Source organism: Prionailurus bengalensis, chromosome D4 (assembly GCF_016509475.1).
Source record: "Prionailurus bengalensis isolate Pbe53 chromosome D4, Fcat_Pben_1.1_paternal_pri, whole genome shotgun sequence".
In the NCBI taxonomy this organism is placed as follows: Eukaryota; Metazoa; Chordata; class Mammalia; order Carnivora; family Felidae; genus Prionailurus; species Prionailurus bengalensis.
The window spans coordinates 32,092,803-32,116,620 of record NC_057359.1 but is presented as its reverse complement, the minus strand read 5'-3'; the positions used below and the strand labels follow the sequence as shown (position 1 = coordinate 32,116,620).

Below are 23,818 nucleotides of genomic sequence, written 5' to 3'. Positions count from 1 at the left end.
ACATTCTTCCTTAATATTGATGACTATTTCTCAAACAAAAAGCAACACAAAAATTCAGAGTTCTAAATTTAGATAGAAAGATAGATCTTAACTAACCCGATTTCAGACATATGAGAAATTCTGGCTAATACACTGAGAAAAATAAAAGGAGCATTGGAAAGAAGAAAACTAATAGAAGATGACAGGATAAAACTTCAAGAGAAGATACTAAGGTTCACTCACAATAGCTGCACAGAGGAAAAAATGCAGAGAAGTAATTATGTTACACCTGACAAGGGGTTAATATCTAATAAACAGAATATTCTAATTTTAAGCAAAATAAATTAAGACATAAATAAAAGCAAGTGAACAAAGAAGGAATAGCCAATTCACATTTGAAAACTCCAGCTTTTAGGATTTGATAAGGAAGCCTCATTTGCAAAACACAGCTTAACACAAAATCCACACACATCAGTTGTAATTTCTTTTCACTTTAAAATTTCATGATTACCAAAAATGGGAAAAAAACCCAAAACATATAAAGTATTTAAATAAATCAATACTGGTTTATTTTACAAACAGGTTAAACATGTGCTGCATTGCTTAAGACTTATGCCATCATCAGATAACTTTGAACTATAGCAAAAAATTTCCTGATGAGTTTTAAATTAAGTGTGTTTACACAACTGAAAATTCTTCCCATGAGTAGTGCCTTCAACATAAATGATTAAGTTCAGGCACAAAGAGGTCAAAACCAACAACTAAGAGGCCTAAAATCCACCTAAGAGCATTTAAGTATTACCTTAGATTATTTCTGAAAGTGACACTGGATGAGATGATTACATAAAAACGTCAAGTTTTGACTGACTTGCAAAGGAAAATTATTTTTCATCATGTCAATAATAAAACATTATTATTTTAAAAATCTTTACATACTGGACCTTCCACAAGAGATGCAAGCACTTCATCCCATAGCTTCTGGTTTTGGTGATCTTCTCTGATTAGATGTTGTTGTTGAGGGGTTAGTTGGAAAGCCTCAACTGCTTCTGCTGAATCTGATGTTTTTAACACTTTGGAGGCACTTGGACAATCATCTAGATTTATTTAAAAATACATAAGCAGGTTTACTGGCGGTTCTAAGCACAACTATGAGACCTAAGAGTTAACTGGTACCAGTTAATGTTTAGCATGAAGATAACCTACACACAGCAGCATCTAACTTCCGATGGGAGTTTAGAATACTACGTTTGCTGCTATTTTGGCTCTGACACTATTAAAATACACAGAAAGCCCCCCACCACCCCTCCACCCCCAAAAAATCCTTCACTTTGCTTTTAATTTCTTATGAGTTTCTCAAATTTTTCTCTTAATATTTTTCTTTATTAGAAACTATGATTTTAGGACTTATGTTTGCAATCATTACCTACCATCTGTAGTTGGCCTTTTTGAGGCTCCACTAGCCTGCTTCTTTGACTGTCCTTTAGTCTTCTTCCCTTCCTTATCTGAAGGGTAACCTACTGGATACTGTTGGGGGGAAAAGTACAATATAGATTTAAGTTTCACAGAGAAAAGGGGTTCTAGATGCTGCTGAGAAATTAAAAAAGGGGAGATGGGGTAAGAGTCTGTATTTTCCCTAAACTGAAAGACTTTATATAAAGGAAACAAACATTTAAAGGACAGAAGACTATTAAAATCCCCAATTCAGTGTAAAACCATGTAGTTTTGACTGTTAAACATTCCATTTTATAAAATAATAATCTTAGTTTCAGATCTAAAAGAGGAAAGACAAGTTTTCAGGAGGTTTGACTAGGTGGCTTGAAAAGTGTGAGGAAGAAATTAAAGAATCTAGATATGAAGGTAAGTGAGATCAACCACACAGCACAATATGGTACTCATAGAGATGGTAGTACACTCAATTGTGGAGCCAATCTTTAAAAAACAAAACAAAACAAACCCACCCGCAACATTAAGGGTCAAATTTCTTATCTCCCAAAATAAGGTGGGGCACAGGGGCTTTTAGGGGACCTAAAGACACTAAATTACTGAATTCTTTATCAGCTAAAGGTTAGACTTTAAGGAATAAAATTCTACCTATTTGTGTTTTACTGGCTACCCTTATGGGGAGAACATGCTTTGTTGATAACACTGATATTTAAAGCTCAACATGTTTCAGGCCCCATCAATGATGTTTTTAACTTAATCATAGTAGATGAGCTTACATGCTTCTGCTTAGTTTCAAATCTAACCTATCTAGAGCATTGCTCTGCTGAACAATGAATCTGAAAAATTCTTTTGAAAATGGATTTAACAAGTTATTTTTTTATATTGTTATAAAAAGAATATTGGCAGTTATTTTCTCAGCTGATGGGTCTCATTTAAACAATCAATTCTACAAGTTTAAAAAGAAAACAAAAACAGACACAGACTTGCACTAGAAAACACACACTCACCTGCCTGGGTGGTCAGACACTTGCCCATAGTTCAGCCCCTACACATGCAGTGTGGGCAGAGCCAGGGGAAATGAAAAGCTGGTAGTCTTTACAGGAAGCACAACAATGGGGAATGATGGAAGATGAACTCAAACCATGCTCTGAAGTCAGTGTCAGGGACAAAGTCTAGGGTGCATAGGCAGTGGACGGGGGAATGTAGCCATACCATCCATTATGCATACAAAACCAACAAAGTCTTATATGGGTTAACAGCTGAACATGGGCAAAGGGGAAAAAAAAAGGCAAAGCACTAAAGGTGGTGACAGGACAGGGAAGCAGCTTTGAGGGGGAAGAGAAAAAAGGGGTGAGGAAAAGTGAGAAGGGTAGGAGAAGCAGACCACTCTTATAAGCCACCTCCCCCTTCCCCTACCAGAGACACACCCCCTGTGCCCTCTATGATAAACTTCCCTTCTTAAGGTCTTCTCTATATTAATTTTATGTATCCCTCTCCTTCATTGTTCAAGTCATTTCCAAATTGAATTACAACTATTTTACTTTTCACTGAAGGCTTGGTTTTTCCCAAGCACAATTCTTGGTCTTAGAGCAGTTTGACACCTAGAATGCTACTACCTTTTTATTTGTTTTCCTTCTGTATACTTGAATGATTTCATTCCTCACCCCTTACAGTCCACTGATCAATTGCTGTGAGCTGTATCCAGTGTTAAGGCACAAAGATACTACAGAGGTGTGTGTTTTTATGAGCATACAGGTAGCCTAGACAAATGTAATCTAACCTGTAAACGTAGACATAGTCTCCTTGACCGTTCTATTCCTTCTGAGGTCCAAGGAGCAGGTTCAACATCATCTCTTCTTAAAAGGTAGCGCCAAACCAAGAATCCATGGCTTGATGAAATCTCTGGCCAGTATTTCACCACCTAAATCATAATTATTTCGGTACTAGTTTGAGATTTAATATTTAGACTTATTCATAATGCCACATTACTAGTTTAACTAAGTACACTTGACTTAACTGAATGCAACTTCAAAAGATACTTGCTTTAAGAATAGTAAATAAAAAATCACTAGAATACTGTTTTTACCTTGATTTTTAATTAAGGTAGTTCCCACATAAGTACCCATTGCTATAAGTTTGAAATATTAACAAGATTATGCTCAATAATAGAATCTCGCATAATAGGATATAAAAATGGTGGCAGTAAATGCCTCCATTTTTTAAAACAATACAACCTATCTGAACAATTATAATGTGCTTGGCTCTGAAAATCTATTATAATTAAAATAATTCTGAAAGATATAACAATCAGTATCTATGATGCCCATGTTATTTAAATAGTTTTATCACAGAGAATATATACTTATAAAAAACTTAACCTAAAACAGAACTCTGCCCTTATGGACTTCAAATAAGCATTAAGAGAAAAAATATCAAAGTTAGGAGCTCACTTTGTATATCTGTTACATTTCCAGAAAAAGTAGAGATACCAACTAAGGTGGTCTACTACTTCCTTTAGCCCACCCACTGTAGGGTAGTTCCCTGTGGCAACCCTGTCTTGAAAGCCCAGGAAAAATGACTAACAAGATGTCATGCCAGATAGAGCACCTTATAAATGCCATCATATCTGTTGCCTTCTTCAGGAGCATATTTGCTGATCTTCCTCCCTTTAAAACTGCGTATCACTCTGACTGGCTTACCAGCTCTCCAATTCCGAGACTCTGCTCCAATTTTATCATCCAATGGAGCATCACAGTTTAGGGCCAATGCCCTAAAAAATAAAACAAAGTCTTTATACCAAGTAATCTTTAAGTATATAATCGCATTATTAGCTCAATTAAAAGGTGAATTATGCCTTACCTGATAGTTAAGATTCTATGATTCTTTCCATATTATTCCAGATAATAGGATTATGCTTTCCCCCACCAGCAGAGAAGACAAATCAGTTTTCTGATGTCACCCCCAAGCCAGGGGATTGGTTCTCAGATAGCCTGTAGGGTTCTTCTGAAAGTAATAACATCTGTGCCACGTATAATAGAAAACAACTAGAAATACATGGAATTTTTTTTTAAATAACGAGGGAAGGGAGAAAGTTGGACACTAAAGCAAGTGATTGTTGTAGTAGTTATTTTTGATAAGGGAGGGAGTGAAGTATATTGCTGGAATAATGTAGAAAGAAATCCAGAAAAATAAATTTGTCAGCAAGGTACAAATGACCTTTCTAGGTCTACTTTCCACATTCCAGATGATAGAGATTCCTTACCGTTTAAAAGTTATTAAAGAACAATTTTAATATGAAATTATCGTTTAAAGATTTCTAGTAAAAAGGTAAGTTTAAATAAAACTGAAGCAATCAAATGCCTGCACTAAATCATGATAATAAAGATTTTTGGCTCCTCCAGATCACTATTTTTATGATGACACATGAACAAGGAGGAACAGTGAGTGAGAAGAAGCACCTGATTTACTTGAAGCTTCCTTAGTATGTGTACTCACTTAGTAGTAATTAATCAGTAAGGTTATGTTAGAAGACCTTTCTTGGGAGAACTTAGTCCTGCCAAAAAAACAAAAACAACAAAAAAAACCAAACCAAACCAAAAAACCCCAAAGTTCCCACCAAATCAGAAACTATTTAAAATTAGTATTCTTCCTCTGAGGTACCTACTTCCTAACTTAAGTGACAAGACACCACAACATGTAAGGTTAAAAACACACACACCCAATTTGGTAAATTCAGATATGATACAAAATACTTTTTCAGGGCATAATTCTTTTTATGCAGCTTCAAATGAAATTCACCGTAAGATGAAATGTCTAATCTACCCAAATCTCTTCATCACAGTTATATTGTTAAAGTAAATACAGTGTTTTGTTAAAAAAAAAAACAACAAAAAAAAAAACAAAAAACACTTTCATAAATGTGGTCAAATAGTTGGAGTTTACCAAGTTATTTTTTTTTTAATCTCAAAGGGAGATGCATTAAATCTCTGGGAGGTAGAAGAAAATGTATCCAATCTTCTAGTGTTAGTATTGTATCTTATTTATGGAATGCCTATTGAGATATACATACTTCATCTTCTTAAAGAGCAAGGAAAAGAATAAGTACTATTTTCACATTAATGAACAGAATGGTTTGGTACTTACAAGGACCTTTAGTCAGAACTGCCACCACTAACTGGCATTAATAACTCACTTCTATTTTCACATTAAGTATGTAGGTTGTTCGAGTATGTGAAGAGATTCCAAGAAGATCAAACTATGCAAAACAAGGCTTTACCATTAGTCTGCAGCTCAATTGGTTGTTTCTAACTGCCCTGATAAAGGAAGGCCAGGATACCTTGCTGCCCACTTCAGTTTCATAAAGTGAAAGAGCTGAGAAGAAATAGGAACAACCTTCTCAAAGCAAGAAGCAAGGGTCAAACTCCCTCTTAGTGGAGAAGGAAAAATAAACTGGACCATACACTAGTCAGGAAAAAGTGTAATATGGGTCAGAGCTAAGGGTCTTTGACCTTGGTTTTCATGTTTATGAAACATATATGTATCTTTGCTCAAGAGGTCTTTATAATCACAATGTGTACTCAAAACTTAATGTATAAATTAACTGAATGGATGTCAGAGTCCCTATGGTAAGTCAATCCTAAATTGTTTTCAGTCAGAATTTTATTTTCACTACCTTCTCTTAAATACAAACATTTTTACAACTTGTCAATTATTTTCTGAGATTGTAACATAATGGTAAACAGGGTTATACTTAGATTCTTTAAAAGCTTGAAAAATATTTACCATTTACATTACAAGTGCAGGTAGTTAGGAAACAAATCTCATTCAAGCAAAATAACTCATTATTATTAAAGGGTAAATATAATCTTCAGATGAGACAACTTAAAAAAGCACTTTTAAAAATTCAAGATATACTTTCACTGACAAAAACACATCAAAATATTTCTAACTCCTTTTAAGATCATTCCTCCTAAAGAGCTGCTTTCTCGCTAGAAAAAGACTAACTAGGGACTGGACTCCTACTTCAGGAATGTTTTCACCAGCAAATCTGACCTGTCTCCTCTGCTGGTTCAGTTAAATAATCCTACTGTCAGAAATAATAGAGAAGGAAGACATAAAAACAGACTATGTAATTTGGTATGCAACAAATTCTTGAAATCATACTGGTATATTCTTTACTTCACACGGTAATCAGATATTAAGGGCACACTACTTAAAACCGAGTGATTCAGATTCAAAGAAAAATACTCATTTTTACTCAATAATCCATAAAACACTCGTAACAATAGGATATAAAAATTTTGACTTTATGAAATTGATCTAAAAATTATGACAAGTTATAATGTGGTTGTTGCTATCTGATGATCTGGGTCACTTTATTATTATTGCTATTAGCATGCATTTATGAACTAAAACATTTTGAAGTCGTCAAGTTTTCTGCTCCCATGGAAGCTGGCATATCATTAATACCTCTATAGAACAAAGGTCAGCACAAGGTGGCTCTTTTGTAATGCTTTATAAGCATTTAGTTAGAAAAGGTCACTTTTATAACTAAACATTCTAACACTTAAAAGACATTATAAATCCTAAAAGCACCTTGAGTATAGCTTTAAGTTTATCTGATATTTCACTTATGCCCACAAATGTGGGCTCCCAATCTTAAACCTACTTCATATTGGTGAGTTTCCTCTAAAAAGAAGTTTGTTACTTTAAAAGACAAATCTGTGTTGGGTAAAACATAACTTTGATCCATGAGGTAGTAGATAAGCCACCTTGTTCTCAATATCACTTATATTAGATTCCCTTCCTTCAAAGGTTTCAACATGTTTTAAAATGTAAAGCACATGTATTAAGACTGGGAATTATGTTATTTACAAAATATAAAGAAATAAGTTACAATACTTATAAACAATTATATAATCAGATAATGGGATTTTAAATTTAGATTTTTAACTCTCAATTTAAGATTCTGCCCTACAGAATAACTTACAAATTATATTAATATAATCAAACTTTTATACAAAGCCCAAATAAATAGACTTTACAAACTCTAACAGTAAAGAATACCTGTTCATGTTTGTTAATGTTTGATCAGCTGATGGTGCACCAATTCTTTTATTACCAGCAAGATTTTTACCACCACTCCCAGTGTATGTGAATTCATCACCTCGGTCCTACAGGAGAAAAATTTCAACATTAAGATACCTAAGCCCAAATATAATTTCACTAATTCTTGTTTTACAGTCAGAGCACTTGGTTAGGATGTTATGAATTTACACGTTCTCTCAAGGTATATACCAAAATCAGACAAAATTTAAATGCAGTGTATGTAGTATACCTTCAAGTTATATCAAGTTATCGAGTTGATCATTTTAAAGTTATAGCTTCCAATACTTCTAAATGTGGCTATTCTCATGCTATACATATAAGCCAATAATTTACAGAATGTTAGAAAACAGGGGCTCCTGGGTGGCTCAGTCGGGTAAGCGGCCAGCTTTGGCTCAGGTTGTGATCCTGCGGTTCGTGAGTTTGAGCCCCAGGTCAGGCTCTGTGCTGACAACTCAGAGCCTGGAGCCTGCTTCGGATTCTGTGTCTCCCTCTCTCTCTGCCCCTTCCCTGCTTTTGTTCTGTCTGTCTCTCTCAAAAACAAATAAACATTATAAACAAACAAACATTTAAAAAAATTAAAAAAAATAATGCTAGAAAATAAGGTCTTATGGACTGGGAATATTATTTCATTTAATTCAACGGTATTAAAATAAACATCAATATTAGCTTGTAGGTTTTTACAGAGTATCATTTCAGTAAATACTCTGTATGTGATTTCCCATCAGCAATCGATGTCATACCCAAGTTTGCTGTTAAATTTCAAAATTAAAATCCTTACAGAATACTAAGTTCTCCACATTTCACGCTGTACAGGTTCACTCAAATCACACTGAGATAAAAAAAAAATCACCTAGCATTAAAAAGAACATTGGAAAAGAATTTGAAAACTAAAATCTGTATAAAGTATCTAGTAAATGTGAAAAAAACATGCCAAAGGAAGTAGGTATTACATAAACTAGCTCCACAAATATCTCTGTAACAGCTATAAATCTATATTGATATTACTAAGTTTCTATCTGAATCAGTACTCAAAATCAATTGAGAAGAGTATCAGTATACAAATTAATTCTATTAGCACTATCAAAATAGTGGTTCTTTTTTTTTTATTATTGTTATAGTTGACACACAATATAACATAAGTCTCAGGCATCCAACATAGTGATTCAACAAAATTACACATCACTCTATGCTAACCACAAGCGTAGCTACCATCTATCACCATACAATGCTAATATAACCATTGACTATATTATTTATGCTGTCTTTTATATTCCCATGACTTAGTAATTCCATAACTAGAAGACTTCTATCTCTTACTCCTTTTCACTCATCTTGCCCATTCCCCCACCCATTAGTGTTACTTCTTTATTGCAAGATTTTAATTAGTTTAGACTGAACTCAAGATAATGAAGTGTTCTCTATTAAATCCTTGTCTGTAATAAAGGTCAATTATTTTGCATCTTGTTTTTCCTTTGGATAAAGTCAAAACTAAAATTTCATGTTTTAAAAAAATTTTTTTTAAATGTTTATTCACTTTTGAGAGATGGAGAGAGACAGAGTGTGAGCTGGGGAGGGGCAGAGAGAGAGGGAGACACAGAATTTGAAACAGGCTCCAGGCTCTGAGCTGTCAGCACAGAGCCCTGCACGGGGCTCTAAGTCATGACCCGGGGCTCTAACTCATGAACTGTGAGATCATGACCTGAGCTAAAGTCGGATGCTTAACTGACTGAGCCACCCAGGTGCCCCCAAAATCTCATGGTCTAGTAAGTGTTCTTATCTGTCTAAAAACCTTGACTTCAGTTTTTGTTGATCCAATACTGAGGACTATATCTTAAAGACTAAGGCTCATGACCTGAACCAAAATCAGGAGTTGGACACTGAACTGACTGAGCCACCCAGGCACCCCAACTCTGTCAACTTTTGAAGTTAGAATTGTGGCAGTGCTATAAAGGAAAAGGGAGTGGGGACTAGGAGAGAATAATAGGGACAATCTAAGCTCAGTACTGTTTAAAACTAAAGAACAAAAACATTTCTGATTATTTTTCAAGCAGCAAATAAGTAAAAATAGTTATTCTACCTCATATTGTATTCTATGTCATTAACTCATCCTTACTTTAATCGTCACACCAATAGAAACTTTAATTGTCACTGGGGAAAAAAGAATTGTCAGACTGTCAGAGCTCAGTCGGTATTAGTTCAGACTAATTTTCCTAAGGAAAAATGATCAGCCCAAATTTATTACATCTTTAAGTCCATGTACCCCTGTGAGCCAGTAGCCTAAAGACTGCTGTCTGAGAACCCCTCACATAAGAAGTCATCATTTATAGAGGGGACATACCACTGCCCCACAGTGACTCAATTTCCCAGTCTCTACTCTTTTTTCAAGTTGTAAAGCAGCTGTCTAACACAATAAGTTGGATGTTCCCATTCCTGCCATCACCTTTTTCAAGCAAAAGGAGTTCATCTCAAATCTTCTCAACACCCCCCGCCAAAGACTATCAGATAAATATCCTAAAGCATAGTTAACGTCATTAAACTTTTCTCAGACACCTTTGATGATTCCTTAATTCAAGGCTATTTAGATAGAATACAGTTGCAATTTCTGTGAGTTTCTCTCTTCTAATACTCCTTACATGTTTGCAAAACTGGATACTACCACTACTGCTGGTAACACTTCCACTTACTGTGTGTGTGTGTGTGTGTGTGTGCGCGCGCGCGCGCGTGTGTGTGGTTAGGCTAAGATTTTACATGGATTCTTTTTACCCTCACATCAACCCTGTGATGTAAAGTATCATAAAGCCTTATTTTATAGATGAGGAAGAGGTTCATTAACTTCCCTAAAGTCACTTAGCTAGTAAGAGATGGCACCAGGACACAAACCCTAACTGTTTAGTTCCAGAATCTGTTCCTATCACTAAGCAAACTACTTCTCAAGACAACTAAAAGGCAGACCAGCTTTGTGGATCCTCATTCCTTAAGCGAGGTCACAAAGGGCACTAAAACTAGCATTTGATTGTCAAGTTACTGGACTAAAATATTAACCAGTTTATCAACAGGTATTCAGTAGTTTCATGTCCATTCATCTGGACAGAACAAAGATCACTGGTTCCATGGATGTTATACTAAATTAAAGGTTTCAAAACAAATCATTTTCTAACCAAAAAAAAAAAAAAAAAGAGCTTATTCAGGTTTCCTCCACCTATTTCTGTACATATGATCTGCCTATGATAAAAGAGGAAAAGATTGAAAATGCTTATAAAATATATTAACATCTCCAGATACATCTTAGTTGGTGAACTAAGCCTATGTGTTTTAGCCTTAAAATATTCTTACATTATTTAACATTCTTTAACTGCTTAATACACATCATTGAGAGCTCATCAGTACTGCAAATGTTTAATGTTTGATTAGTAACTATATTCAAAAGATGGGGAAAAAGGGAAGTAATAATACCCACCTGAATTCAATTAGCACTCATTTTCAACTTTACATGTTTATGTTTCATATATTTAAGATAATCTGCTATAGACAATACAATTATTTGAATTCTTGTTATGTTCCAAGATTACATAAATTACCTCATTTAACATCAATTATTTTGATATAAAATGGTGATACTATTTTCTCTATTTTGCACATGGGGAAACTGAGGTTCACTGGGGTAAAATAATTAGGCAAGTCTCACACACAAATGTGAGACTCCAGATCAAACACAACTGGGTTGATTGATGCTAAAAACATGTTAAAGAGTTTCTACTCTTGGCTTGTTTTCTTACAGAGTCTTAAAAAAAAATAAGTGCCTACTGTGATAAACTATACAACACCCTTTGTATTTCTGAAAAATACAACTTCAAAATATACATGTTAAAGGAGTACTCAAAGACTTAACTTGAATATTTCCATTTTCAGTTTCCTTTGCCATGCTAATGCAAATGTACTGCCAAATCTGCCAGTCAGAAAAATGGCAAACTTTTCTACCTTTGTCTGAAAGCATACTACATCTTGGCTTCTCCATAGCTACTCTAATTCATCATTATAATATACCATGAAAACAAACCAATGAAACAGAATGGGAGAAAATACATGTAAAGTACACATTTAATGAACAGCAAACCAAACGTGACCCAATTAGAAAAATGGGCAAACGACCTGAAGATATACCACCAAGGAGGCTATACACACAGCAAAAAAGCAAATAAATCATGCCTAACATCATCAGTCATTTGGGAACTGTCAACTAAAACCACAATGAGATCTCACTACATATGTATCAGAATGGCTAAAGTAAAATAAAGCAACAACACTGAATGCTGGTAAGAATGCAGAGAAACTGAATCACTTACACACTGATAATAGGAATGTAAAGTAGTATAATCCCTCGGGAAAACAATTTGGCAGCTTCCTAAAAAACTAAATGTTCAACTACCATATAACCCAACAGTACACTTCTGGGCATTCATCACAGAGAAATGAAGAGTTACGTTTATAAAAAACAAAAAACAACAAAAGCCTGTACTCAAACATTTATCACAGTCATCTGTAAAGTCAAAAACTATAACAACTTGAATGTTCTTCAATGAGTGAATGGTTAAACAAACTGTGTTATACCTATATCATGGAATACTACTCAGCAATAAAAAAGGAATAAAATATTAATACATGCCACAATTTGAGAATTATGCTGGGCAAAAAGTACCATTCCCAAAGGTCACATACTGTATGATTCCACTCATAAAAATTATTTATTTATTTATTTTTTTGAGAGAGAGTGAGAGTATGTAAATGGCGGAGGGGCAGAGGGAGAGTAAGAGAGAATCTTAAGCAGGCTCCATGATCAGTGTGGAGCCCAGCCTCACAACTGTGAGATCATAACCTGAGCCAAAATCAAGAGTCAAACACATAATGGACTGAGACGCCCAGATGACCCCAATTATAAAAATCTTTGAAGCAACAAAATTACAGGAATGGAGAACAGATTAGTGGTTGTCAGGGGTTAGGGATGGGTTGAGGGAGAGCAGATACAGTATGTGTGGTTATCAAAGGGCACAATGAGGGATACTTGTGGTTAAGGGAAATGTTCAGTGACCTGAATGTATCAATATGTCAATATCCTGGTTGTGATACTGTACTACAGTTTTGCAAGATGTTACCATTGGGAGGAAAATGCGTAAAGAGCACAGAGATCTCTGTAGTATTTCTAATGCTACATGTCAATCTGCAATATCCCAAAATAAAAAGTTTAATTAAAAAAATGAGCTCTGTAAAGTATGTTTTCATTGCAATAATCAGCAACCACATGTAGACATAAATCAACACTTGTAAAGATTGAAGACTGTCAATTGACTTTTCTTATAACTTATATAGAAGTGACCACTTCAACATAAAAACTATGCTAAAAAAAGATGGGGTTTTATACACCCTACACAAAACTTCTGTATTTTACTGAACGATTAAGAATGGTTCTAAAGAACAAGGTTGTATTATGACTTACTACTTCATCCGCAAATCCACCAGCAAGGACAAGAGAATAAGCCCCATCATTACTTCGACCATGAATTCCACCAACATGGGGCCTATGGACACCCGCTTCGCTCACCTATGAAATAAAGAGAGTCTCAAAATACCTTTGAACAGTTATGTTTACAAAATGCTTTCGTATATATTATTGGATCCTAAAACCCTCCAACTAAGAACTGAATGTCACCCAGAGTTCTATCTTTCCTCTCCGACTTTACTTCTTTCTAACTACATATCCCTTAGGTACTAAGCTGATGACTCTTAAAACTGCTCAGATCTAGAATTCCAAGTTTCAAAATAATTATTAAATAATCATCATTTTATGTCTACTGGTCATTCCAGCTCAACTTGGGTCAAACAGAATTTGCTATCAGTGGCCCAGATCCCTCCCCACCTTATTTCTTGTCTTTAATTATGGCACTGCTCCCTAGCCACATGAGAAAGGCAAGAGTCATTTTTGCATCATTCTTCTCTATTCTTAAAACACATTTGGTCACAAATACTGCTGATTCAATCTCCTAAATCTCTCAAGTCTTTACTTTTCTACTTCTGCTATAATCTTAGTTTGAGTCATGAATGTCATTAACCCCCCTTTTTCACTGCCTCCAGTTTTTTCCCTTCAAACCCCATTCTACCGATCACAAACAGAAAATACTTTTAAGAACAATTCTGCTTTTAATATTCAACTGCTTAAAATATATTAAATGGTCTTATTGTATACCAAGCCCAAATTAAGTATTACACATTACTCTCTATCTGGCTCCTATCTGCTTTCCCAGCCTTAACTTTTTTTTTTTTAAAGTAATTTATCACAACGTTAGCTAACACTGTATACAGTGTAGTCTTGGCTTCAGGATTAGATTCCCGTGATTGATCACTTACATACAACACCCAGTGCTCATCCCAACAAGTGCCCTCCTCAATGCCCATCTCCCATTTTTCCTGCCCCCTCAACCCCCCACCCCATCAACCCTCAGTTTGTTCTCTGTATTGAAGAGTCTTTTATGGTTTGCCTCTATCTCTGTAACTTATTTTTCTTCCCTTCCTCTATGTTCTTCTGTTTCTCAAATTCCACATGAGTGAAAATCATATGATATCTATTTCTGACTGACTTATTTCACTTAGCATAATACCCTCCAGTTCCATCCATATTGTTGCAAATGGCAAGATTTCATTCTTTTAAATTGCTGAGTAGTATTCTATTGTGTGTGTGTGTGTGTGTGTGTGTGTGTGTATATATATACACACACACATACATACACATCTTCTTAATCCATTCATCAGTTGATTTGGGCTCTTTCCATAATTTGGCTATTGTTGATAGCACTGTTATAAACATTGGGGTACGTGTGCCCTTATGAATCAGCACTCTTGTACCCTCAGGATAAATTGCTAGTAGAGCTACTGCTGAGTCGCAGGGTACTTCTATTTTTAATTTTTTGAGGAACCTCCACACTGTTTTCCAGAGTGACTGTACCAGTTTGCATTCCGACCAACAGAGCAAGAAAGTTCCCCTTTCTCTATATCCTTGCCAACATCTGTTGCTGTCTGAGTTGTTAAATTTAGCCACTCTAACTGGTATGAGGTGGTATCTCAATGTGGTTTTGGTTTGTATTTCCCTCATGATGAGTGATGTTGAGCATCTTTCATGTGTCTGTTGGCCACCTGGATGTCTTCTTTGGAAAAGGGTCTATTCATGTCTTCTGCCCATTTCTTCACTGGATAATTTCTTTTTTGGGTCCTGAGTTTGGTAAGTTCTTTATAGATTTTGGATACTAACCCTTTAACTGATGTGTCATTTAAAACTATCTTCTCCCATTCTGTTGCTTGCCTTTTACTTTTGTTGACTGTGTCCCTTGCTGTGTAGAAGCTTTTTATCTTGATGAGGTCTCAACAGTTCATTTTTTGCTTTTATTTCCCTTGCCTCCGGAGACATGTCAAGTAAGAAGTTGCTATGGCTGAGGTCAAAGAGGTTGCTGCCTGTTTTCTCTTCTAGGATTTTGATGGTTTCCTGTCTCACATTTAGATCTTTCATCCATTTTTAATTTATGTTTGTGTGTGGTGTAAGAAAGTGGTCCAGTTTCATTCTTCTGCATGTTCCCAGCCTTAACTCTTATCTTCTCCAGCTTCTCCTTCATAGAGCAAATGTTTGAACCAAAACTACTCAATGTTACCCAAACATGCTACCCAATTCGTCAGTTTAATCATGCTATTCTACTACTTCAATGGCCTACTGCTTCTCCCCATAGATCTTCAATTTTGGCTCACTAAAACAGCGTTACTTTGCGTTCCTCAAATTCCCTGGACGGTGCAGAGTGGGGCAGGGAAAGACACACATTAGAAGCCAGTGAGAAGCTAATAAAAGCCTCAGAACCTGAGTGTAAGCCTTGAAAACACCAGGTACTTCAGAAGATGGGACCACCTGATTCTCAACCTCATCAATCCTGATGACAATAAATCTCTTCTGATTCTTCCCCACTTCCTAAATGGCAAATCCATTCTTCTAACTGCTCAGGCTAACAACTGCAAACGCATCTGAGACAGTATTAATGGGGGCTTTTAAAGTTTGCGAATGAATTAGTAACAGGTATATAAAAAAAGAATGAAGCAAACAAAAACCCAAGGCAATTAAAAATATGCTAAGTGTACTTTTTATTGTGTTTATATTATATTGTATTTATTTGTAGTATTTTTTAGTGTATTTAAAGATTTGAGTCATACTATACAACATGCATATGTATTTAGCCAAAATTGTAATATAACCATTGCAAACATGGGAAGACACACAGTGTGTTAAACTTAATGCTCATCAACCATAGAAAGAAGTTAATAAAACTAAAATACAAAGACAAAAGCAGTATAAACATGCTACTTAGAAATAAGGAGGTAAATCTAGAAGAAACAGCTAAAACTTCAAAGTGGTGGTGCCTGAGAAACAGAAAATGAGGACAAAAAACTTTTAAAATCTCTATAATGATAAAATTACCTTTATAATAAAGAAATTAGAAATGAATACAACAGGAAAAGATGTGACAAGTGATTTTATCATTGGATCACCTGGCACTTCCTTTGACCAACAACTTAACATTCATTCCGGAGGATAAGCTAACAAACAAAACACCCGGAATGAGCTTTCTTGGACTTCAATAACATTAAATGAGAACTTACCACAAATTTTAAAGAAAGAAACCCCTAATATTTCAAATATTAAATTCTCAGCAAGAAAAATTCTCTAGAAAGTTTAATAATGTTAACTATCATATCTAGAAAACAGTAAAAATGATTTAAAAAAGCACAGCTGATGCCTAATTCCATGATGTATGGACCTGTTAAACTATGTGGAAGAGTCTACCCATCCTATAGAGAATCTTTCATTGTAACAACTGAATGCCATGCGATACAACCTAGATTAGCCCACTTATAATCAATAGATACTGACACTGCTACAATTTTTTACAACTTTACCCTTTCAACAAAGTCAATTTAAAACATACCTGAACTCTAAATCTCCATGTTGACCCAACAGGAATCCCAGGAATAGGTCCATAATGATTAGAAGGAACAATAGTACATTCTCTAGTGCGACCAACACAGGCCATCCCCTACAAGTTATAGAACAAATTGTTTGACAAATTGGTTATGTCAACCCTTAAAGCCAAATCTTAAAGTCAAATAAAATGAGAACAAAACAGAAACCTAATTGCATAATTAATACATAATTTATATGATTTAATTAACACATAATTAAGTTATAGCAAATAAACAATAAAATTATTTAATATTTCTGATACGGCAAATGTAATTTATGTCACTACTACTGTTGGTATCAAACAGTTATAACTTGCATTACAGTTAAAACATTATAGCTAAGAAGGAAAGATGACTTTCTTCCTTACCCTGCCCCAGTCTCTCCGGCTTTCAGTACTAGCTGATGGCATCTTTGCTTTCTTTTTACTCATCTTGAGTCTTTCACCAGCCTTTACAACTTCACTGGAATCAGTTTTACAGGAAGGGCAATACCTTTAAAAGAGAAAGGAATTTTAATATACCATATTAAAGCCAGTAACAGAATGGCCTTTCTAGGTCAGAAAATGTTTTAAGATGTAATACTTGGTGTATAATATAGATGTTCAGCTGGCATTTTAGTATTAAACTTTTCAAAATATTTATATGGTTAAGGTAGCAGAAAAAAAACCCTTATCATTCCTTTAAAGAATGTGAAAGATTATAATATCACAGAATCTCAAATTCAGTTCAAAAGCCAGAGCTGTCCAATTCAAATGGCAGCATGCGCTCTGATCTTATCACTAACCTGGAGAATGGAATTTACTCATTTGAAGTTCCTATTATTAAAACAAAAGTAGCAAGAATAGATGATCCTAGACAGTTCAACTATACAACTGATACCTCTTCCCATCTAAATTAGTTATTAGAACTCTCCAAGTCAAAACGTATAGTCTATCACAGCAAATACAGAGGATTCAAGGATGCTTGTTTATGTTAATTAGCCTTATCCCTAGCTCTTTTTAATTCCCTATACTTGTTTTTTCTTTAGCCTATTTGTAGTTGGTTACCCTACTATAACTTATATATCATTATAAGCTACCTTAAATCATTTCTAAAAAGCAAAGTATAAATAAATATGTCTATAGAATCAGATGGGGCTATTCCTATGTCAGCAAGAAATGGAAACTTGAGGAATACCCTAACAAAGATCAACTGGCCTCTCCCTGCATTAATTAATCTTAAATGTGCCTATACTTTCCATTTCATAATTATCCATATGGTCTATAGTGAAAAAAAGACACCGATACCCACCAGTTAATTCTAATTACCTAATTATGAGATATCTTGTTTAGTACTACAGGAAAGAAAAATGTAAGTCAGTCACTGATTCTGAGAAAATCAGTTAAGTTGTGATATACAGATGCAAAATCAAGGCAAAAATTAAAATGTAGAAGTCAACAGATAATACCAAGTAGAATCCCTTCTAACTGAGAAATCAGGAGGTTTCCCAAAATTAATTTTACCTGATGTGCTAACTTTTAAAACTAATTTTATCAGAGATCTTAGGGGCAAAGCAGGTACTATTTCTGATGAGAAAATGAGTTCAGAGGTGAAATGATTTGGAGACATAGAAAAGATGGTCAAACCTTCATTCCTTCATCAGGTTTGCTCAGAACCTCCTATGTCAGGCACTATTTTGATACTGGGGATAAATGTGATCAAAATGTTTGTACAGAGTAGTTAAGGAAAACTAGTACATATAATGAAACAATTTCAGGAAGTGACAAGTTCTATAAAGGAAATACATCAGGGTTATGTGGATGTTAAGAATGATTAAACATGGCACGTATCTTTAGATAGAGTAGTTTCTGAAGTGATATTCCAGCTGAGACCAAAGGAGTCAGTTGGTCTCCTATGAGAAGAAGCCAGGGAAGGCATTCCAGGCAAAAAGACATTAAGTATAAAAGTCCCGAGGCATAAGAAGGAGTGGTATGCCTTGAAAAACATGAAGGTTGGGAAGCTGAAGTTTAGGTCAACTCTGAACTGCACAGAGATAAGCAATGAGGTTATAGAACAGGCAGGGGTCAGGTCATTGATGGCATTGGGCTTAGTTTTATTCTAAGTGCAAAAGGAAGACACTAGGGGGCTTTGAACAGATTCGGACTTAGTAAGATCATTCTACTGCTATGGGAGAAAGGACACCTGGTAAGCATTGTGAAAGCAAGGACACAAGTTGGGTGTTTATTATACAGTTCAGGGAAGAGTTGTTGGTTTGGACTGAAGGGTGAGAGTGGAGAAAGATTATGCAGGACTGACAAGATCTGCTCATGTATAATTGGATGTGGACTATGTAAGGAGGGCAAAGAGAGAATCAAAGATGAAGTTTAGCTTTTAAGCCTGAGCAAGTAGACAGGATGACTGTAGTATTTACTGAGGACTAAGGGAGGAGGAAGGTTTTAGGGGGTATGTTTATGGAAATCAAGATCTCCAGCTGGAATACTTTTGTGATACTTGTCAAGTAAGCAATTGAATGAATACAGGAATACAGGGCCCAGGGAAGATTAGCTATGAAGCTATCAAAAATTTAGAACCATTAGCTTCATATTTAAAGTCTCATGATAGGATGAGGTCATCTAGGGAGCAAGCATGAAGAACAAAAAGCAAGTGAATAATGCTCTGGAAAACTCCAAAATCTGGTAGATATGAGAAAACCAACAAGAGATTAAGAAGGAAAGGCCAGTGGAGTAGGATGAAAATTAGGTCATATGGTATCATAAAATCTATAAAGACAGAGAGCTGATAAGTATAAGTAAGAGAGGGCTTAGACAGGACCAATGGATTTGGCAACACAGAATGTGTCTGTGAGCCTAACTTAAACAAATATAGTGGAGTTGTGAGAAGGCAAGTCCAATTGGAGAGCTGAAGTATGAACAGGTGGAGAGGAAATGGAAATTACCAATGCAGACAGTTCTTGAGAAGCTTTGCCATAAAGGAAGCAAAGAAATGGGATCAAGGGAAGGGTGTGTGTGATTGAACAGATTATAGGATACTGAGAATAACCCAGCAATGGCAATCTGGGAGAGGAATTCACCGTAGGAATGAAGTTCCTGAAAAGGCAAAGGGATACGGAACTGTGAGAGCAGACAGAAGGGTTCACATTTTAGAGAAGCAGGAACATACTGTCCACAGAAACAAAAGGGAAGAAAAATATATGAGATTTTAGAGGAAATATGTTTACAGATGGTAAAATTCAGGCTGTGACCACGCAAGGCAGAGGAAGGGGGTGAAAGGAAGAAGTTACATCCCTTCCCTCCACCCACCCTTACAGCCTCTGTGGTAATACAGTAACAACCTTCCCAACAGATGGGGATAGGCCAAAGGGAAGAAAACAATCTATTCTTTACAGTAACACCAGCTACCCAATTGTAATGTTAGTACAAGCACACTTCATTTTATTGCACTTTGCAGATACTGTGTGGTTTTTTGTTTATTTTTTACAAACTGAAGCTTTGTGGCAACACCGCATCGAGCAAGTCTATTGGTGTGATTTTTCCAATAGCATTTGCTCACTTTCTGTCTGTGTCACATTTGGGTAATTCTCACAATATTTCAAACTTTTTCAATATTATTATGTTGTCAGGGTGATCTGTGATCAGTGATTAAGACCTGCTGAAAACTCAGATGATGGCTAGCATTTTTAGCAATAAAGTATTTTGCACACTTAATAGGCTACAGCATCATGTGTAAACATAAATTTTATATGCACTGAGAAACAAAAAAGCTCATCTGACTTGCCTTATTGTGATATTTACTTTACCAGACTGTTCTGGAACCTGTACTATCGCTGAGGAATGCCCGTACTTCTGAGTATGTCATTCCTTAACTTAACCCTCCACGCCAGCAACAGTCCAAAGCTTAGGAAGAAAAAACTTATTATGACATGAAAAAGTTCATTATTACTTTGAGCATGTTCTTCCCAGTCTCTTTTCTAATGATTTTGTTTTGTAGCTAAGACTACTTAGCAGAGATTTTGGCTGGTATATTTAACCTTAGTGCCTGGTTCCACTTATTAACCTCATAGGATTAAATACAATAATCCATGTAAAACACTTTGTTAGCATCTAGCATATATTAAGCACTTAAATAACTATTAAGTACTATAACAGGCACATCTAAAATAGCTGAGGGATAGAGAGGCCACCCAAAAAGGCTTCCCAGATGGAATCACAGTTAAGTGAAAACCTGAAGGATAAATATCCTAAAGTTAAGCAAACACGAATAGGTTTCAAAGAGAAAATGTGTCAAGTATAAAAACCCAGAGGAGAGAAAGAACTGGACTTACTTAAGGAGCTGAAAGATATTTAATCTGGCTAGACTGTAGAGTATTTGGGAAAACGAAGAGGAAAATGGTAAGAAATGCACCTGGAGAAATCAACTAAAAAAATATTGTGCAAGGCCTTGCACGGCAACATAAAACCTGAGAAGCAAAGGAATTAACACAATCAGATTTGCATTTTTGAAAGAACACAGACTCCATATTAGAGGAAGGACTGCAAGGATTAAAAACAGCTAGAGACTGGTTCACAAACTGTGATAATAATCAAAGTTATCAATGCCAATAAACCACTGGCTATAAAATTTTAAGTGCTTTAATACACATTACATATCTTAAGAAATCTTTTTGTGGTTTAAATACATATTTCACATTCAATTCTTAACACAGTAAAAACAAAAAAACCCTGATAATCATACCAGTATTCCTCTTCAGGGACCTTATCCAAAGGTGGATTCAGGCAGTAAATATGATAGGCCATGTTACATTCATCACACAGAAGCTGCATGTTGGGTTCCTGTTTCCCACCACATATATGACAGGAGCAAGAACGGCACTTCTTACTTGGATCTCCACCACAAATATCACACTCAGGATCATTTTTCCCTAGTAAGAACAAAATTATAACAAGCTCAGTCTTAAAATAATTTTTATTATCTATGAATCTTATAAAGAAAAATGCATGAAAATAGATAGCATACAGCTTTTCTTAATGAACAGAAAAAAATCACAAAGAATAATCAAGTGTGGGACTTTAAGAATAAATGCCTGAGCTTCATTCTATACTTACCAAAATTACAGGGATAAAGCACAGGCACAGCAGGCATCACTACCTGCAACCATGGGGATAATGTATACTTTTGCCTTAAAAATTTGTACTGGCTAGCTGGAAGTTCCCCAAATGTCCAGGGGCAATACAGTGAACTCACCAGGGCATCATAAGGTATCTTTAACTTTCAAGGAAAGACCATGAGGGAAGGGGAGGGGAAAAAATAGTTACAAACAGAGAGGGAGGGAGGCAAACCACAAGAGACTCTTAAATACAGAGAACAAACTGAGGGTGGATGGGGTGGGGGAGTAGGGGAGAGGGGAAAATGGGTGATGGGCATGGAGAAGGACACTTGTTGGGATGTGCACTGGATGTTGTATGTAAGCCAATTTGACAATGATATTCATAATAAAAAAATAAATGTCAAGGGAATACTATATTCTGTTAAAGTCATTTGGATCTAACTACTTAATAAGTGGAACTATTAAATACCATGTACTCTGCAGACCCAAACCTTTCCTTGAATATGCTAAAGTAGGAAGGGGAGGGCTGTTAAGAGTTAGCAAGCCCATTCTGGTTCTCGTTCAAGTTATGCCCCCAACATACTTTTTAACATAATAGAAATAGCATTTCTTTATTTGTCTTTAAAATTTATTTGAGAAAGAGAGCACATGCACGCATGAGCCAGGGAAGGGCAGAGGGAGAGGGAGAGAGAATCCCAAGCAGGCTCCATAGTCAGCGTAGAGCTGATGTTACAAATGTTGAGATCATAACCTGAGTCAAAATCAAGAGTTGGACGTTTAACCGACTAAAACACCCAGGCACCCCTAGAAATAGCATTTCTAACCCAGTTGATTTTTTATCTTATTTGTCAATTGGTTCAGAACTCTGGCAACCTACTAAAATCCAAACACCTTCTACCCAACTGTTCCCTTGAAATTTTAAAATATACAGTATATATACTAAAAAATCTTTATGTTCACAATACCAAAAATTAAAATGTCAAGAGAAATGGTTGGGAAGATTTTATGAAAACTAAGGTAAATTTATATAAAATTCAAAAAGGACTACAGAATTTTTTTTTAATGTTTATTAATCTTTGAGAGAGAGAGAGAGAGAGAGAGAGAGAGAGAGAGAGAGAGAGAGAAAACACAAGTGAGGGCAGAAGAGAGAGGACAGAGGATCTGAAAGCAAGTTCCATGCTGAGAGCAGCCAGCTTGATGCAGGGCTTAAATTCACGAACCTGTGAGATCACGACCTGAGCCACCCAGGCACCCACTGCAGAATTTTGCAGATGAATTATGTAGATAGAGGAAGAGGTCTAGGATGATATACATAGTTTGACTGATTACTTCTTGGGAGTTCTATTTTTAAATTAATAGTTTTATATTTTGAATTTCTGACAAATGTACACAACATATTTGTGAGGAAATTTACCATATCAGAACTGATCTAGCAATATAAGGGAAATGGGAAGCCATATCTGAAAAATAAGAGAGGGGGAAGAGAAAAGGCACTGATTTCAGCACTATCTTTCTAACTGGTGACTGCCTTATTTTATTTTATTTTATTTTATTTTATTTTATTTTTGAGAGAGAGAGAGTACAAGTGAAGGAAGTGGAGGAAGGGAGGGAGGGAGGGAGGGAAGGGGAGAGAGAGAGGGAAAGAGAAAGAGGGAGGGAGGGAGAGAGAATGAATCTTAAACAGGCTTCACAATATGGGGCTCAATCTCACGACCCCGTGAATCATGATCTGAGCTGAAATCAAGAGTCGATTTCGACTCTATTGTTGCTAATGAATGGCAGATTACAATTTTGTTTTACTTTCACTAAGGGAACTATGACAACATACAAATAATGGATGCATGACAGACCTAAAAACATGCCTTTGGCATGCTTAGATTTTTGGTATGAAGAGTGATATGATCAGTGGCAGTCTGGCTGTGGCTCTGAAATGATTTCTTCACATACAAGTTGTAGCTATAATGTGAGTAGTATTAGGCAGAGAAGAGATATATGGAGAATGAGAGGGAACAGAATACATGCAGAGGTACTGAGAATAGAAAGATGACAAAAACCTTATCTATCTTGGTTTTGCACTGTTTTATTGAGAATGACTAAGTTATATTAAAGAGGTTTACTCAAATTACTCAAGTTACCTGT

The 23,818-nt window shown here is 35.6% G+C and overlaps 1 protein-coding gene across 2 annotated transcripts in view; it reads right to left on the bottom strand.

The window, feature by feature from the left end:
* UHRF2 (ubiquitin like with PHD and ring finger domains 2) overlaps positions 1-23,818 on the bottom strand; it is an 82,886-nt gene that overhangs the window by 9,016 nt on the left and 50,052 nt on the right. Inside the window, exons 6-14 of one of the 2 annotated variants that reach the window (XM_043565677.1) lie at positions 21,307-21,493; positions 16,944-17,067; positions 16,542-16,649; positions 13,022-13,126; positions 7,489-7,595; positions 4,030-4,192; positions 3,203-3,343; positions 1,407-1,503; positions 916-1,073 (exon numbers count right to left, since the gene is read on the bottom strand). In XM_043565677.1, coding sequence (XP_043421612.1) covers positions 916-1,073; positions 1,407-1,503; positions 3,203-3,343; positions 4,030-4,192; positions 7,489-7,595; positions 13,022-13,126; positions 16,542-16,649; positions 16,944-17,067; positions 21,307-21,493 — 1,190 coding nt within the window. Of the gene's footprint in view, positions 1-915; positions 1,074-1,406; positions 1,504-2,340; positions 2,748-3,202; positions 3,344-4,029; positions 4,193-7,488; positions 7,596-13,021; positions 13,127-16,541; positions 16,650-16,943; positions 17,068-21,306; positions 21,494-23,818 lie in introns of those variants that run through there. The other variant, XM_043565678.1, reaches the window with a different exon arrangement.